The 18,207-nt window shown below is 49.8% G+C and overlaps 1 protein-coding gene across 5 annotated transcripts in view; it reads left to right on the top strand.

Annotated features, from left to right (window-relative positions):
- LOC146797977 (adenosine deaminase domain-containing protein 2-like) overlaps positions 1-18,207 on the top strand; it is a 427,814-nt gene that overhangs the window by 223,546 nt on the left and 186,061 nt on the right. For 4 of the 5 annotated variants that reach the window (XM_085627833.1, XM_085627832.1, XM_085627830.1 and 1 more), the window contains one exon: positions 49-263. In XM_085627833.1, the coding sequence (XP_085483959.1) occupies positions 49-263 (215 nt within the window). The remainder of the gene's footprint in view (positions 1-48; positions 264-18,207) is intronic. The other variant, XM_085627831.1, reaches the window with a different exon arrangement.

Genomic DNA, 18,207 nt, shown 5'->3' with positions numbered 1-18,207 from the left:
TCTGGACTGCGTTGTCATGCTTGTTGTTTTTACCTCTTCTACGTATAGTAGCCCTGGAAACCTGCGAGACATCAATCAAGCTCTTCATGTCCATGCCAAGGGAATTTTGAAGCCTGTCTCCTACTGCCGCCCTAGTGTACTGGCAGCCCGCATCTGCTGCATGTCTGGCAGTGACAAGCTGACTCGATGGAATATCCTGGGTGTGCAGGGTGCCCTCCTCAGCCTCTTCATCAAGCCGATATACATCACCAGCATTGTACTTGGTAAGGCCGGGACCGGCTCACATTGATAATTAAACTTAAGTATTACAGTAGAGAAATTGCCTGACCTGAGGGAAATGACATTTCTTGGGGTATAAAGTTACAGGTAATAAGATGACACTTGCACAAACACTGCTTTTAAAGTTTCAAAATCTTGGTGTCGTCAATAAGGCTGTATGTCCCATTGTGAAGAGAAATGGAATCTGGACTCAAAGAACCATCTATTGGCAGAGACATAGTAGACCTTTGTAGGCCACGTTTTGATTTAGCTGAGAAGTAGATTAGGGTTATATCGTAGATTAGTTAGTGTTGGTGATGAGAAGGGAAGGATTTGAGAGTTGTGAGTTCAGATCTTCACCAGAACTTGTGTTTCAAAATATTTCAAAATGGAAACCTGCAAGTGAATTTAATGCCATAAATGTGTGCCACTTGTTCATAGGAAGGCCTGAATCCTGATATGTATTGCACTTCTAGACTATGCTTGTTGTTTATAATGGAATCCTCGTTGGTGTCCTAAAACATTGACAATCTCCACCTATAGGCAGGGTCCTGGAACACTTGCACTTTTACAAAGATAAAGCCTCTCGTCTTACAATATTTTTTGTTTGTTCACAGGCAACATTATCCAGGTGTTTTTATTTTTTACTTCAGAAGACAACTGTAATTAGAAAAAGTTAAACTGGAAAGCTAGGAATCTGTGCCCTTTTTAAAAAGAACCTAATTTCATATGGCTACAGTTTAAAATAGCTCTTCCTGTGAGGCAGCCAGTTTTATAATGGCCTGTAATACAGCTGTGAAAGTTAAAAAAAAAAACAGATACTTTCTGCACTCCTGTATGCAGTATCTCTTTGCATTGAGTGCAGCTCCTTTAAAGCCCTTCCTTGATGTCGGTCATTGTTTACCTATTTAGTTATTTTCTTTGAAGAGTTAGATTTTAAGTGCGGGTATTCAACCTTTGTTATACTCATAGATATCAGAGCTTCACTTTTAGTGAAATCTCCCTCATGTAGTAGGACATTGACAAACTATGTACACCCACCCCACCATCACCCCCATCTGCCATACAAACAGCTTATTTCAATAAAAAAATATCCAGAAGAGCATGCAAGTACAATTAGGGAACTGGGCTTCAAGGCAGTCTGATACGCCTAAGAAGTTTACTTAAATTAGCACCCACGATCCAAGCAATCTCTACTGATACGCCGAGTATGTTGCGTGCCTTTACAGATCACTATGCCGGGATGTATGCTCATAAGCCCACTGCTAATGCGGCTGATCTCGAGCGCTATCTTGAGGATATTGCTTTGGTGTGGCTGTCACGTAGGCAGCAAGATTTCCTCGTGCACCCGCTTACATTGGGTGAAGTGCGCGATGCTATCGCAGCTTTGCCAAATAGAAAAGCTGCAGGCACTGACGGATTGCCGTCCGAGTTCCATAAAGAATATTTAGATCAGTTAGCCCCATGTCTCCTGCAGTTATATGATGAGGCGTATGAAGCTCAGAGCTTGCCGCCAACCATGCGAGAGGCGCTAATGTTTGCACTTTAAAGCCGGGGAGGCCCCAGACAGTTGCGAGTCTTACCGTCCCTTATCTCTTATAAACACGGATGTAAAGATTTTATCAAAAGTATTAGCCACTTGACTGCAATTGCTCCTTCCTGGTATGGTCCTTCCAGACCAGTCAGGGTTTGTCCCCACTCGATCCACGTCGCATAATTTGCGTACGGTTTTTGCAGATATGCATGTTTTGGAGCCCAGGCAGCGAAAGCGTTCGATATCCTGGTCGTATATTATCACGGTCCTGCATCGTATGGGGGTTCCATTTGCTTTCACGAATTGGATTAAATTATTATATACAAATCCGGTGGCTCGAGTTGGGATTAATGGGCAGCTCTCGGAAGTAATCCCTATCCAGCGGGGTACGCGGCAGGGATGCCCATTATCGCCGCTGTTATTTGCTCTGGTGTTAGAGCCCCTAGCTTGTATCTTAAGACAACGTCATGCCCAGACGGCTTTGCGGTTTTTGCAGCGTCCGCTTGCAGTCTCCATGTATGCGGACGACATGGTGTTGTATGTCCGGGAACCGGCGAGGTTTCTCGCGCAGCTTATCCGGGAATATGTTCGGTTCGAACGATTCTCGGGCCTGGGCATCAACTGGTCCAAGTCGACCATACTGCCACTCACAGAGAGAATGCAGCAATTTGACGTGGAATATCCCCTAACGTGGTGCTCAGACGATGTGAAATATTTAGGAATTTGGCTGTGTAGGGACCCGCAGGCTGTCATACAGGCTAACTTCGGCCCTGCCATAGCGCGTCTTGAGGGGCAGGTAAACAGGTGGATTAAGTTGCCGCTATCGTTCGCGGATCGGATAGCGCTGATGAAAATTGTGGTTCTCCCGCATTTCTTATCTTTTTTTTTTTTTTTTTTTAACATCCCGGTGCATCTGACGCGACACTTTTTCGACAGGCTTCGCTCCCTCTTGATCACGCTAGCTTGGGGAGGTAAAAATCCTCGCCTTAGGTGGGAGATTCTAACCCTTCCATATGATCAAGGCGGCTTCTCAGCGCCTGACCTTCACATCTACTATCTTTGTGCGCAGGCGCACTATGCCTATTATTGGCAACACGATCCAGCTTACATTCCGCATGTGGCGGTGGAGGCCGGTGTGGTGAGCCCTATACCGCTCAAGGCGATGATAGTAAATAACTATACGGTATTTGAAAAGGGGGAAGTTGATACTGTGCAGACTACGGCTGGGGCCTGGCGCGAACTAGGTCAGCGAGCGCATAAGCTGCCCTTATATGCACCCGGGATGCCGCTCCTCTACCACTCGGACCTCTCGGTCACTAGTGAGGCTGGCATGCGGCAACTCCTTAAAGACATGGAGCTGACCGCAATGACAGATGTGTTCCCGAGTGGCCGATTCATCGCTTTGGATCACATCAGTGCCCGAGCCAACGTTTCCACTATGCATCTTTTTGCCTTCATTAGATTGTGCTCTGCGATGCGGGCCCTATACCCTACTTTCCCTACGGAGCCTCCGGCTCTGGACGCACTGCAATTGCTATACACTGCTACGTCTAGAGCCAAATTAGTCACCCGGCTTTATAACGCATCACAGAAGGAGGTACCACCGAGAGCGGCAGCCGCGTTGGCCAGGTGGAATGCTGTGCTTCCGGAGCAGTTATCTGGGACTGACTGGTTGGATAGCTGCCGCCTAACAGGTAAACTGACAGCAAATGGTAATTTGCGATTAGTACACTATAAATACTTGCATCAGCTCTACTACACGCCGGCACAGCTTCATCGATACGGGCTACAGCCGGCAGACATTTGTAAGCGTTGTGGAGCCCCGGGGGCTGACTTCTATCACCTAGCGTGGGCTTGTCCCAGAATAAATGAATATTGGGGTTCGATTACGAGAGTTCTTGGCCCTAATGATTGATGAAGGGGTAGAATGGGGTCCAAAGGTGTGTGTGCTGGGGGTTGGTGCTAAGGTGAAACCATCCAGTAAAAAATTTGTCTCCATAGCGTTGCTATTGGCTAAGCGTAGGATCTCCTTGTGCTGGGGAAGTAGGGCAGTACCCACCACTAAGCTATGGTTGCAGGATTTGACCTACTGCCGGGACCAGTTCACGTGTTATGCAGAGGAACTGCCCGCTAAGTCCAAGCCGCGGGATATATGGGGACCGCTCACATCCTATTTGTTGACTGTTGCTGATGTCTGAGGCCCAAAAGCGGGTCGTTTGCTCTCTCACGTATGTTAGCCCTGCACTGTATTTTCTGAGATTGTTGTATTTGTGATTCCGCATGCCCTGGATATTGTACCGTGACGCAGTATGAGTTACGTAATGTATATGAATGTCATGTGCATACTATGCCAATGCCGCATTTTGAGCGATTGTATATCGTTTGCTGAGGTTTTTGTATGAAAACGGAAAAGCATAAATAAACAAAAAAAAAAGTTTACTTTAATTAGAAGCTGCTTGAGGGTCACTGATCTCCCATCTGCCCGGAGGAATGGTGGGCAGAAGAGGAGAAATACATAAAGGTTTTGCCACAAACGTTTATAGCCCCAGGATTGAGTTCAGCCAGACAAATGCTGCTTTTCCAAAACAATTGAAGAACCCCGGCCTGATAATTACCAGGAGCTTCTAGTTTGCTTTTACTGGTATGGTTACTGATCCCTAAAATTCCTACCATGCAGAATTCCCACACTTCCCCTGATAAGAACAGAACCCACTTGTGTGGATGGGCCCATCGCCTACGACTGGAACGCGTGAAAACTGTGACCATATAAAGTCAGTGTGGTCTTCACACTGTCATTTGGTTAGTCTGTTCTGATCTTGGGTAATCCCCACCAGGGAGTCGGACTGTATTTAATCTGTTTTGGAGAGGAGCATATGCCCATGCCAGGAGTGTGGATCGGGAGGGGACTCCCCATATGCTATTCCCTGTGACTAATGAGTCAATCCCTGCTTGGGGATCACCATCCGTCCCCACGCAGTGATTCTCTAGAGCAGAGGTCTTCAAACTTGTTGATGCTGAGACCCCCTTGTCAAAAGTTTTTAGGTGTAAGGACCCCTTCCTGACAAAACATTCTAGGACCTGTTACTCATCATCAGTAACCATAAACGCCCGCAATTTCCCTAGCAAATCATTTTTACGGTGGGGGAAATAATATTAAACAGTGTATTCTGTAAATGTTTTAGGTTTTCCACTGCCAGGTAGCTACGTATAAAATAAGGGGCAGCTTAAATGAAAAATAAATGCAAAAAGTTGTTACTCAGTGGACAATGCACAATAGTACATTGTGAAACATTTATTAATTTAATGCACTTCAGAGGTCTATGTGTAACCAGGGACCCACAGATTTAATTCTTTGATGGTGCAGTGGAGAATAGTGACGTGCATTTCTTTGTGCTAGAAGGCACTGTGAATATGTAAGTCATTATTTAAAACCTGCATTTTAGTAATACCCAGATTGTACCTATTTTGTTTTTTTAACAAAACTGTCCCTTCAACACATTCTGGAGTAGTAATACAAATCCAACTACAATTGAAAGCACACACTTCAGAGCTCAATTGTTCTCTTTGCACTACCACTCAAAAAGAATGCACCTTTGTCATCACAAAGATTTGAGTGACTCGATCAATTAAAACCAGTACCTGCTTTCAAGCACCCTTTATTTACATTTGCAGATTAACTTCTAGCAAAAACCAAAGGAAATGATGGACGGAGTGTTGAACATTGCAAGCACTCACCCCCAGTCTGAACTGGGGTGGCAGAGTGGGCTAAAGAACGGTGGTGGATTAAACCCAGATCAGTTGACTGGGGGTGAGTGCTTGCAATGTTCAACACTCCGTCCATCATTACCTTTGGTTTTGCTTTGTTCGCCATAAGTTGGCAGGGTATGCTCAGACGTGAGTCCCTTGCTCACTTTGCCACTGGATTCAAGCAAGCCTGGCTGAAGATGGCTGAAATGCCAGAAACTGGTCCTAGGAAGCTTGTTTCCGGTCCAGGGTAGACATGGCTTGGCAGTTCGGGCTGGACTGTTCCCATGAGGCACAGGATCAGACTGATTTGCATATGGCCATGTCTGAACTGGGGTGGCAGAGTGGGCTAAAGAACGGTGGTGGATTAAACCCAGATCAGTTGACTGGGGGTGAGTGCTTGCAATGTTCAACACTCCGTCCATCATTACCTTTGGTTTTGCTTTGTTCGCCATAAGTTGGCAGGGTATGCTCAGACGTGAGTCCCTTGCTCACTTTGCCACTGGATTCAAGCAAGCCTGGCTGAAGATGGCTGCAATGCCAGAAACTGGTCCTAGGAAGCTTGTTTCCGGTCCAGGGAAGACATGGCTTGGCAGTTCGGGTTGGACTGTTCCCATGAGGCACAGGATCAGACTGATTTGCATATGGCCATGTCTGAACTGGGGTGGCAGAGTGGGCTAAAGAACGGTGGTGGATTAAACCCAGATCAGTTGACTGGGGTTGAGTGCTTGCAATGTTCAACACTCCGTCCATCATTACCTTTGGTTTTGCTTTGTTCGCCATAAGTTGGCAGGGTATGCTCAGACGTGAGTCCCTTGCTCACTTTGCCACTGGATTCAAGCAAGCCTGGCTGAAGATGGCTGAAATGCCAGAAACTGGTCCTAGGAAGCTTGTTTCCGGTCCAGGGAAGACATGGCTTGGCAGTTCGGGCTGGACTGTTCCCATGAGGCACAGGATCAGACTGATTTGCATATGGCCATGTCTGAACTGGGGTGGCAGAGTGGGCTAAAGAACGGTGGTGGATTAAACCCAGATCAGTTGACTGGGGGTGAGTGCTTGCAATGTTCAACACTCCGTCCATCATTACCTTTGGTTTTGATTAACTTCTAGCACACATTTGTATTTCTTTCAGGCAAGCTACTTCACCCTGACAGTTAACTGTCTGCCCTGCTTCCGTTTCACAGCACATGACACTCCTTGAACGACACGCCAGCTGAAGCATATTAACTATGAAAATTAACCGTCCCAAGAGGATTGTCTTTTTCCAGAAAGTAGGGGAATGGCTATTTACATATGTTTGCGAGTGCTTTCACTACGGAAACCCTCTACATCACACGAAGGGTCGAGCAAGTGCACTTTATAAATATAATATTTGGCAGAATTATGCCTCAATGAGTTTTTTTTTTTTGTTTTTTTTTTTTTTTTTATAAGTTTTTATTGAACAATAATTCGATTACAAGCACGGGCCTACAACCACCAGGGCCGGCCGCTAAGTACAGAATAAAATATACAGTTATCAAAGCTGCAGTCGGTTCCCGGGGCTCGGCCCCGTAGTGACTCCGGATAGTTCTAAAGGAACAGGAGACTTAAGTCCAACAAACACAAAAAACTAAAAGAAAAACAAAAGGCGAGGCATAAAGACAAACAGTGCAGGTCAGGCTTCCTCCGGGGAACTCCAGTTCAGACCATTAAGCAGCACGCGAAAGGAAGGAGTACCGGGAGGCTGGGGACGGGGGGGGGGGGCCAAGGGAAACGAACGTCCATATGTAGTCATTCCAAGATGTGCCCGGAACCGTCAAGGGTCAGGGGGACATGGCGATATCGGTGTCCACCAGGGGGGGCGTACAGATACCCCCGCGATATGCATTCCATTGCCCCCAGATTCTGCCCCATGCCCCCGGCTTACCACGGGCAACATACACAGTCTTCTCCCTGAACATACACCAGTCCATATTCTCCTTCCATACTGACACGGTGGGCGGCCGCTGGGCACCCCAAAGCTGCGCTATATCTCTCTTGGCAATCATGTTCCCCAGGGCCGCCCACCGAGTCTGAGCTGCGCTATAATCATTGGGCTCCCACACATTCAGGACACCGCGACGCACCTCCGGCAGCAGCACAACCCCAGTGACCTGTCCCATAACCGTATGTACCCGGCGCCAGTAGTCCGCCACCTCGCGGCACTCCCACAGGATATGGAGAAAGGTGGCGCTGAGCCCACAACCCCGCTTACAGAGCCCATCATCGGAATATCCCATCGAGACTAAGCGAGGACCCGTCACATACACCCGGTGAAGAATCTTAAGCTGTACCAACCGGAGACGGGCCGGAATGGCGACCTCCTTGGGGGACGACAGTGCAGACTGCCAGTCCTCGTCGTCCAATTCCACCCCATCCCCCGTCCAAGCCTCCCGAAGGCGCACCAAGAGGTCAGCCCGATGATTAATCAGTTTCTTATAGATTAAAGAAATAGTACTGTCAGGGACATGTCCGTCAAGTATGCGGTCCTCGAGGGGCGAAGAAACCGGGATCTTGGTCCCCTCTCCAAAGACTGAAAGCAGGGCGTGTCGAACTTGGGCATAGCGGAAGAACTCCCTGTCCGTAAGCTCATATTCGGCCTGAAGAGCCGCGAAAGTCTTAACCGCGCCCTTATGCCACAGGTCTCCCACTTTGCTGATACCAATCGTATCCCACTGGTCAAACCCCTTCGTAGTCCAGAGGCTCCCCAGGCGATCGGAGGCAAACAAAGGAGTAGCACATGTCAGTCGCTCACTCCAGCCCGTGGCCGCAGTGGCAGCCCTCCAGGTCCGCACCGCAATCTTAGTAGGACCCGTAAGGGTCCGGCCAGCCGAGCGGGAGTAAAGCGCCCTGTTATAGTCTCCGCCGGGAAGCAGGAACTTGTCCATCTCATACGCCGGATTCAGGCCAGGCGCATACGTGGCATGGTTGATGGCCGAAAGCTGCGCGGCCCAATAATACCTGCGAATGTCGGGAAGCGCGATGCCCCCGTCGTACCAGGGGAGAGTAAGCTTAGCAAGAGCAATACGCGCCCGCCCGTCCCACACCAATCTCCTCTGCAGGCTCTCCACCTCCCGAAAGTAGGCCACTGGGATGACGTCGAAGGAATTCTGGAGTGCATAGAGGAACCTGGGAAGGGACATCATTTTGAACAGCGCGGCCCGACCCAGCGGGGACAGGGGCAGCCTGCACCACCGGGCCGTGTCCTCCCGCAATCGCCGAAGCGGACGCAGGAGATTCTGCTCATAGCGAGCCACCGGGTCCAGCGAAACGTATATCCCCAGGTACTTAAAGCCGCTCAGAGATACCTGGATCGGAAGCCGAGGCGGCAGGAGAGGAGGACCACCGGAGATCGGATAGACGCAGGATTTAGACCAATTGATCGTGAGGCCCGAATTATTCCCAAAGGAAGTCAAAACGTCAAAGAGGACGTTGAGCGACTGCCGCGGTGAGGTGAGATATAGGAGAATATCGTCCGCATACAGCGAAACCCGATCCTCAAAGCCCGGGGCCCACCGGATCCCTCTAAGCGAGGGCTCCCAGCGGAGCCAAGCCGCGAGTGGCTCCAGGGCGAGAGCAAAGAGCAAAGGGGACAACGGGCATCCCTGCCTCGTGCCCCTGCCGAGGGCAAAGGGCCGAGAGACCCGCCCATTCACCACCACCTGAGCCATGGGTCCCGTGTAAAGAAGCTTCACCCAGCCAATAAATCCTTCCCCAAAACCAAACTTAGCCAAGACGGCCCAGAGAAATGGCCACTCGATGGTGTCAAAAGCCATCGTGGCATCCAGAGAAACCAGCACGGCCGGTTCGGAGAGGAGCTCCGCCCTGGCAAGGGCGCCGTGAAGACGCCGCAAGTTAAGAGCGGTGTTACGATGCGGGATGAATCCGCATTGGTCCGGATGAATAAGATCGCACACGACGCTCAACAGACGATTGGCAAGGACTTTCGCCAGGACCTTAGGCTCCGCATTTAGCAGTGAAATAGGCCGGTAAGAAGTACAGCGGTCTCGCGGCTTGTCCTCCTTGGGGATAACGACTATCGTGGCCAAACGCTGGTCGGCCGGGAGGGAACCCGCCGCCAGAGACTCACGGAACATGCGACTGAGGAAGGGCGCAAGCTTGTCAGGGCGCAATTTATATAGCTCAATGGGCAGACCGTTGGGACCCATAGCCTTGCCCGAGCGAAGGGAGCGGATCGCGGTCGCTATTTCATCCGCCGACAAGGGGGCGTCCAGCCGCTCACGGTCTTCAACGGACAGGCCGGGCAAGGCGATATCCCTCAAAAGAAGGCGAGAGTCGTCCTCATCCCTGTCAGTCACTGGGGAGTACACAGCCCGGAGGTGGTCGGCAAAACATTCCACAATCTCGTCAGGCTCCGTCACACACACACCATCCGCAGCACGCAACTCCGGGACCACACGATTCACTCTCTCCTTCCTGTCCAGCCACGCGATCAACTTTCCCGCCTTGTCCCCGGCATCGTACAGTCGACCCTGCTGCTCCCTATACATAGTTTTGGCCGCGTCAGTGACCAGGGACCTATACTCAAACTGTTTCAGGCTGAGGGCATGAAGCCCGTCCGGAGTGACATTCGCCTCCAAGGCCGACTCCAGCCCCACGATATCAGTCTCCAGCCTCACCACTGCCTCACTCTTGACCCTCTTGGCCACCACTATCTGGGAAAGGGCGTGTCCGCGGATCACGGTTTTAAAGGCTTCCCACAGGGACATTGCAGTCGACACCGACCCCTCGTTATCCAGGAAGTATTGGTCCATAGCCTTGACCAGGCTGTCACGAGTCGTAGGGTCTCGCAGGTACCATGGGTTAATGGGAGCGATCCGCCCTGCAGACCGCGGCCCGGTGTCGAAAAGAAGCCACAGCGGTGAATGGTCGGAGATACCCCGCGCCAGGTGCCTGACCTCACGAATCCGACCAGTCTGCGCCGCGGGCATAAGGAAGTAGTCTAACCTAGAGAGACTCCCATGCGCCCCCGAGTGAAAGGTGAATTGACATTGGGTCGGATGCATTAATCTCCAACTATCCACCAGGCCGAAGGTATCCAGCATCCCACCCAGCCATGCCTGGGCAGCGGGGAGGGTCCTTGGTGGGTGACGATCCAGTTCACCCGAAACCACAGAATTAAAGTCCCCGCCCATGAGCAGGAGGCTGTCCGGAAGGTCAAGCAGCATTCGACCCAAGTCAGTGAAGGTGGAGTTCTGGAGGCCCGGGGGGACGTAAACTGAAACCAGGGCAAGGGGCTGCCCCTCCCACCTCCCAATCAAGCACACATAGCGCCCTCTGTCATCCGAGACTATCTTAGTGATCTCCACTGGAAGTGAGGTTCGCAGGAGAATGCCCACCCCCCTGGAACCAGTTGTGAAACCAGAATGGGCCACGAGGCGGTATCCCCCCCTGTTCATTGCATGACAAACATTACCAACCAGATGCGTCTCCTGGAGAAACACCACATCAGGAGTCAAACGACGCAAATATTGCAGTACTACACCCCGCTTGATACGGTCCCCCAACCCATTGACGTTCCATGACATAAGCCTCAACCCGTCCCCCCCCATCCCCCCCAATAGATCAAGGGTCCCCCAGCCTGCAGCACAGTTCCCAAATGTGGACAAAAATCAGTACCTCGCCCTGTAAACAAAAACCACACAGCAAAACAACCCCACCTCCCCCCCAACCCCACCCCAGGACCAACTCCCCCCACCCTGCACCCCTGCGGGCCAAAAAACCCCCCCAACTTGCAGTGTGCCTGTCGCCCCTCTAACCCCATTCTACGAAAAGACCCCAGAGGAGGTAAGGGACCCGTCCCCGCCCGCCCCCCTCACTGGTCCTGGTTAAACACAATATGCAAGTGAAATAAGACCCGACTGTACAGTGCAAAACGGCAAAGTCAAGGACCAAAAGTCATTCTAAAGGGGACCCGTCACCCGCGGTGCCCGCAGAGGGTCCGGGACGGCCACCTCCGTCCGGCAGAGAGTCCAGCCAGTCACTTGCAGCCACGGGAGAGTCAAAAAAGGCTGTCCGATCCCCATGTTCCACTCGGAGTTTTGCAGGGTAGAGCATCGAATACTTTAGGCCCAGCTCGCGGAGACGACGCTTCACCCCTTGGAATCCCATCCGTTGTTTCTGGACCAGTTGCGTGAAGTCCGGATAAAAATTGATGGTCGAGTTCTCATGACGAACCGGGCCGTGGGTCCGTGAGGCCTGCAGAATAGCGTCGCGGTCCCTGTAGTAGAACAGTTTGGCCACGATAGGCCTCGGGGGGGCCCCCGGCCGTGGCCGACCGCCCGGAACTCGATGGGCCCGCTCCACGGCAAAGAACTTACTTAGGCCAGCCGGGGACAACTGTTTCAGGATAAGTTCCTCGACCACGAGGTCAACCGGGCGGCCGTCAGAGGACTCCGGTACACCTATGACGCGGATGTTGTTGCGTCGGGCCCGTCCCTCGAAGTCCTCAAGCCGCCGGGCCATATGATCGTTGACCACCCTGATGTCTCCAAGCGCGGCCCGCAGATCCGACACCTCCGCACCGAGGGTGGAGGTCCGTGTGTCGAGAGCCTGGACCCTCTCGTTAGTTTTGGAGAGGTCGGCCCGGATCAGGGTGACATCAATCGCGACAGTGTCAATCTTACGGGCCAGGGCCTCATATTGCGTCGCGATGGTTTCCCTAATGCCCTCAATGGCGCCCATAATGTCCTGCAGGGATAGTTCCGGAGAGACGGTCGCGCCTCCCTCCGCAGTATCCGAGGGGGGGCCAGCAGCGCCAGAGGGCCCCCTGCCCTGGGTGTATCGGTCCATGTTATTGCTCTGGACTGCTCCCCCGCGGAGGGAAGCCTTGGTCTTGCGGCCCTCGGGACCCCCTTTGCCCCCCATGTGAACACGGTCACTCAAGAGGACCCCAATCAAGAGGTGTAAGGGCACCAGCAAGAAGACCACAAAATGTCGGTATAGGGGGTCCGAGGCGATAGGCACTCTAGTAGCAGGTGAAAGAAAACCTCATTCAGAGGCCCAGGAAGCACCTCGCCACCCCGAGCGCACCCCCCTGCCGGTCTCCTGAAGTGCAAAACCGAAACCGAAAGTGGTGGATCGGCAACTGGCACCGCGCTGAAGCCGCTGTTGTTCAATTGCAGCCCGGCCCCTCGGGTCACCTTCACCCCGGTCACCTCCGTCGGGTGGGTCCCAAAAGTTCCGACGGCGACAACTCAGGATTCCCAGGTCCGATTTGAGTTTTGAAAAGAGATATATGCTCAGCTGGTCTTTATCTCCCAGATTCCATAAGCCACGTCAGGATATTCTCAGGATAGATTCCGAGGAGCAGAGAGGGTCCGGGGAGCCCTGTGCTCACGCGACCATCTTGGATGCGCGCTAGGCTCCTCCCCTCAATGAGTTTTAAGTTAATTGAAATAAATCTTACAAATAATCTGCAAACTTGTATTTAAAAGGAAATATAAATATTAGCGCCAGATGTCATTAAGCCTTTCCAGTACAAAGGTTTTTTATGCACTACAATAAAAAAAACAAAAATGTTAAATCACTTCTAAATACAAGAGCCCTTTACAATATGCATTATAAAAGTATTTGTGTAGACTATGTGGGAAAAAACAGGAAAAATTACAAATTTCGAGATAGCAGAAGGTAAGGAAAGTTCGTAGTTGGGTGGTTCTGACCTCTGACTTTCATCCCATTTTCCCCTCGGTGAGAACGGCCCCCTAGAAACCCCCTCCCCCGCCCCGCCCCCCCCCCCCTCCCAGGGGGACTGTAAAAGGGGCATGGCCTTTGTAATCAAGCGTGTGGATTGAATGCCTAAAATAAATTTCATTTATTTCCCTCATTGGCCATTGGACTATTGGCTTTGTCAGTGATGGTTATCCATTTAAGATGAATGTATACGAACAATGATTTTATAAATAATATTGAAAATGTTTACAGACTGAACATATGAGACTGTAAATAAACATTACTGAAGCCTGAGGAAGGGGTAGTGGTGTTCACTCTATAATAGACACCTACGCTCTTTCTCGCTGCATCTTTCATCTGAATATCTGACACCTATTCTCTTACTTCTTCGCACTGTCTTTTCAGTCACTCTGGAATTCACTTTTTCATATCTCCTTTACGTTGTAACCCATCACAAAAACACTACGAACTCACTCGCCTGTAAGCACTGCATTCTCTTTGACTACCCTGTGTCAATATTTAGGCAGCTGTTTACCTCCTTGACACGCTCATTTGCACAGAATTACATTTGCAACTTGAATACTATAACTTTTGTTCTTCAGAGAGGCCAAGGACTGGATGGTCATGTATTCTGAACACCTTCATGACCCCACTGTGAGAAATTCGGACTGCTTTGAACAAGGAACTCCAGGGCTCTCAGTCATGGCCTGCAAACACTCTTACAGAAGGCAAGATTAAGTACAAGTGAAATATAAACAGGAAAAATGACAAATTTCAAGATAGCGGAACGTAAGGAAAGTTGGTAGTTGGGTGGTTCTGGCCTCTGATTTCCATCCCATTTTCCCCTTGGTTAGAACGGCCCTCTATACAAACCCCCCCCCCCCACCCCACCAGCCCAGCTCCCATTTTTCCTTGTGGATGCAGTGCATGAACAGGCCTGCTGGGCTCAATTAAGCTGGCACTTGCCTCCCGCTGAGCCTGACTGCCTCCTATTCGTTGTGGTCGCCAAAACCCATCCCCCTTCATCAACAGGTGAGGAGTATCCACAATATGTTTGCTTCTCAGAGCAGCTCCCAGTGCGAGGCTTTGTCTGGTACTACTGCTCGGAGCTGATGCCATTAAGCAATCTTTGTTGTGTGCCGACAATAAGGCTGGGGAATGCGCGCCCCCCTTCCTATGATGCCACGGCCCCCCTGGGGGTCGCGCCCCACAGATTGAAGACCTCTGCTCTAGAGAGAGAACTAGCTAGAAAGGGCCATAGACTGCAAGTAGGGGCTACCTCATTTTATGCCCCCAAAGTCTAGCCAGTTAGGTAGATGGGCCCAGAGTTCCAACCGTTCTCAGAGGCACACCTGCCAGAATTTATACCAAATGTGTATCCGGCAATAGGGAATTCTTTAATCTATGCTAATTTACTTCAGATTGGCTCAGTTTGGCCGCCTTTCTTCATATGGGCTTCTTTCTCACCTTGATACAGAAAGTAAGTGGAGTCTGCGCCATTCTGTATTTGGATGCTGAGATATAATTTTGGGAGTTAGAACTTGGCTGAGGTGTCACTTTCTAGATCACTCTTTTAAGCTGTGCAAGTAAGAATGTGGAGCAAGCAGTATCTTGACAGAAGATTCGCACAAAATGTATATTTTGTTTTCACAAATCTAGGCATAACACCAACGGCTGCTCCTTCTGGGGTACCTTTCAATTTTTAAGACTCTAAATGACATAGAAGGTTGACTTCTGTTGTTTCTAAATGCTGAATCTCCAGCAGCATTATCAGAGGAGTGCTATTTTTATTTCAAGAAAGCTGAAATTGTTGATTTCCAATAAGATTCACCCCGGAGCTTCTGGCACACCTTTTGCATCAATCTTTTTCATCCGCACGTTATGGAGAAGGTTAGTGATCATGCCGGTGGCGGTCAAAACATGTACTCACCCAACAAAATGCAAAAAGGTGCATACCTCAGAGTAGTGTTGTGTAAATTCATATTATTTACTTTTCTGTAATTACCCCAAATCTCTTTAAAAAAAAAGAAAAAATGACAAGTAATTATGCAAAATCTGCATTTGGTGTTACATTTAAGCGAGAAATGTCAATGCGTACATTTTGTTTGAGATGCCCACCAAAACAAAAGCACACGTACCATTAACAGCTGCTTATTTTCCAATCATTTGTGTTTTTCCTCTGCCCTTCTGCTAAATCTTTTCTGCAAACGTCGCATAGTTATGCGACATAGTGTAATCGTGCAATTTTGGGAATTTCAAATAACCAGCATAACACTACATTACATGAGACTATTCAAGCGTAACTGAAATTTTGCCCGAGGAGCTTGCAAATCAGCACGCTTGTTTTCTCATAAGAGATCAAGGACAGAATAGACTATAGTATGATAATGACATTTATCAGGGAGAATAGTGATGTTCCTGATGACAGTAATTGGACTATGATTAGGATGATTACGATCCTGCTGAACAAACTAGCCCTGCATGATGTTTACAGTTTCCACAGTAGTTGACAGAGCAGCTCAGAAATGTCACTTCTGTGGACAAAACTTGTCTCTATTCGATTTTGAGGATAAAAGTAGATGGTCTGAGAGCTCTTCCAGTGCTAGACTGTTTGGTAAGAAAGGGCTATCTTGCTTGTACACTCCAGTTATGGGCTGCTTTTCGGTTTCAAGTCAAGAAAAGAAATACAAAGCACCAGAGTCCTCGCCAGCTTGTCTGCAAAATCAAGTTCTGACTTCGCCTCTGCACTGCAGCAGAATGGCATTCTAGATATCCAGCAACTCCATGTGTTCCCTTGAACTGCAAAGGCAAGAGATTAGACACCACTGGGAAGATATGTGGGTTGTTTGCAGTGGTGGAAGTGAGAATAGCAAACAATAATGCCAGCTTACCACTTTATATAAGGCAGTTATGGAATGACGTAAAGGTTCCTGAGCGAATGTCAAGAGCAATCAAAGAACATGTTCAAAGATCTGGAATCAACTTCATCTGCCATTGTAGATGCCTTGGGGTATGGGGATGCTTCTAAGACTGGCTTTCAGTAGATTAATCGAGGAGCTGTCTTGAGAAGAAACAAGCTCCGAAACACTACATCTATTTGAGGGTATTGGACATGTTGTTCAATGATCAATATTTATTCAGCAAACATCAAGCCATCAAAATAGACGCAGCTCTGGCAAGATGGTCAAGAGTCCTACAACAGAGATGAGGCTACGCTTAATTAGGCAGGGGGCACAACCTTAGTCACCCTGACATTTCTACCAGCCAAGAGCGTTGGGTAGTTTTAATCTCCCTAGCCAGGGATACTTTCCTCACGATCAACCTGCACTCAGTAAGAAAGATGACAATCTTGAGGAAGATAACAATTTAAATGGGGTCCAACAGGAGCCAAGATGGAAGTCGTCGCGTTCGACTTTCTGGACAATCTGCTCCTCTTACCATCCATGCACATGAGAGATAGAGAGATACTACTTCCACTCATTTTTTTTTTTTTTCGTAAACACATTTTATTGCCTTTTACATGTGATGCAGCATGACCCTTTTCAGCGTGTCAATGTGCAATAAAAAATAGAACACAACCGAGCAATTGCATCTGTTGTTACCCTTACTTGGTCCCATTCGCAAATGTTTGGCTAAAACGGCCACACTGCTATCTAATATCAGTAGAGCATATATACAAGAAAATTCCCCCCTCCCCTCTCCCCCAACAAGAAACTAAGCCCCACCTTCCCCCTCCCACCCCGCACTGCTGTCTCCCCTCGACTATTATTGAGCTCAGTTCATAGACTCTCTTGCGCTCGAGGTGTGGGTAATGGTACTGTGCCGGGACCTTCCATCGCAACCCCCTTCCTCTCCTGCATGTGTCGATGCCGTGGAGCGCTCCCAGCCCTCTGACTCTACTGAGTTGTTCCGTCCTAATCTGGTCCCTGGGGGTTCTCTACTTGTAGGGTCTCTCTGGGGTGGAAGCCTCCGATTCCCCGCCATCTCTTGTTAAGTCCGCCATCAGCTCCTCCCATGCCTGGGTTCGTTCCGGCTTGCCCACTCCACGCTGTGCATTCCTAAGCAGGACCCTGCCCTCAAATCCCGCCCATTTCACCAGCTCTCGTTTCCATCTGTGCACGTTGGGGCCCTCCGGTTTCTTCCAGCTACTGGTTATTTCTCATTTCGCCAGGATAAATGCCAGGTCCTGGAACCTAGCTGTGTTCTTGGTTATGGCAGTGTGTGGAAACAAATGGAGCAGTACGTGGGCAGATGTGCAGTGGACCACCCTCTCCGTCACCCTCGCTGTCACCTGTGTCACTTCCTGCCAGTATTGCATTAAAGAGGCACAGCTCCACACCATATGCATAAACGTCGCCCCTTGCATATGACACCTCGGGCATCGAGCGTCCGCGCCATCAAAGTAATACATTCTGGAGTTAGATAAGCTTGATGGAGTATATAGAAACTTATCAGGCTAAACCGGGATACTTTGGCAGTTCTTTCTACAATATTGTCCCAGTCCTTGTCGTCTACTGGTCTGTTAATGTCGTCACCCCATTTGTCTGTCTGTCTAGCGGCTGTACGGAGTCTCGCCCTATGGCTCTATAGAGGCACGCCACAGCCTTGATGGTTCCACCCGCCAAGCTTATGTATTCTCATGTGGTGTCGCGGCGGTTCCGTCGTCCCCGCTCCCCAATGTCGTCTCATCGCTCCCATGACCGCCCCGTATAGTAGGAAATGCCCCTGTGGTATGTCCCAGTCAGCACTGAAGTCCTCAAAGGAGAGAAGCTCCCCGTCCTGGAAAAGTTCCCCAACCTTCGTCACTCCTGCTTCAACCCAATCATCCAGGCCCCGCCACTGTCCTCCATGGAGAAGGGCTTCCAACAGCGGCAGCGCCATCTCGAGAATATGGGCGCCTTGTTCTGGTTTTCTGCAGGCATCTGCCCCAGCAACGATTTATCACTCTTTATGTTCATTGC

This window comes from Triturus cristatus, chromosome 9 (genome assembly GCF_964204655.1).
Source record: "Triturus cristatus chromosome 9, aTriCri1.1, whole genome shotgun sequence".
NCBI lineage: Eukaryota > Metazoa > Chordata > Amphibia > Caudata > Salamandridae > Triturus > Triturus cristatus.
This window is presented reverse-complemented; position numbering and strand designations above follow the sequence as displayed.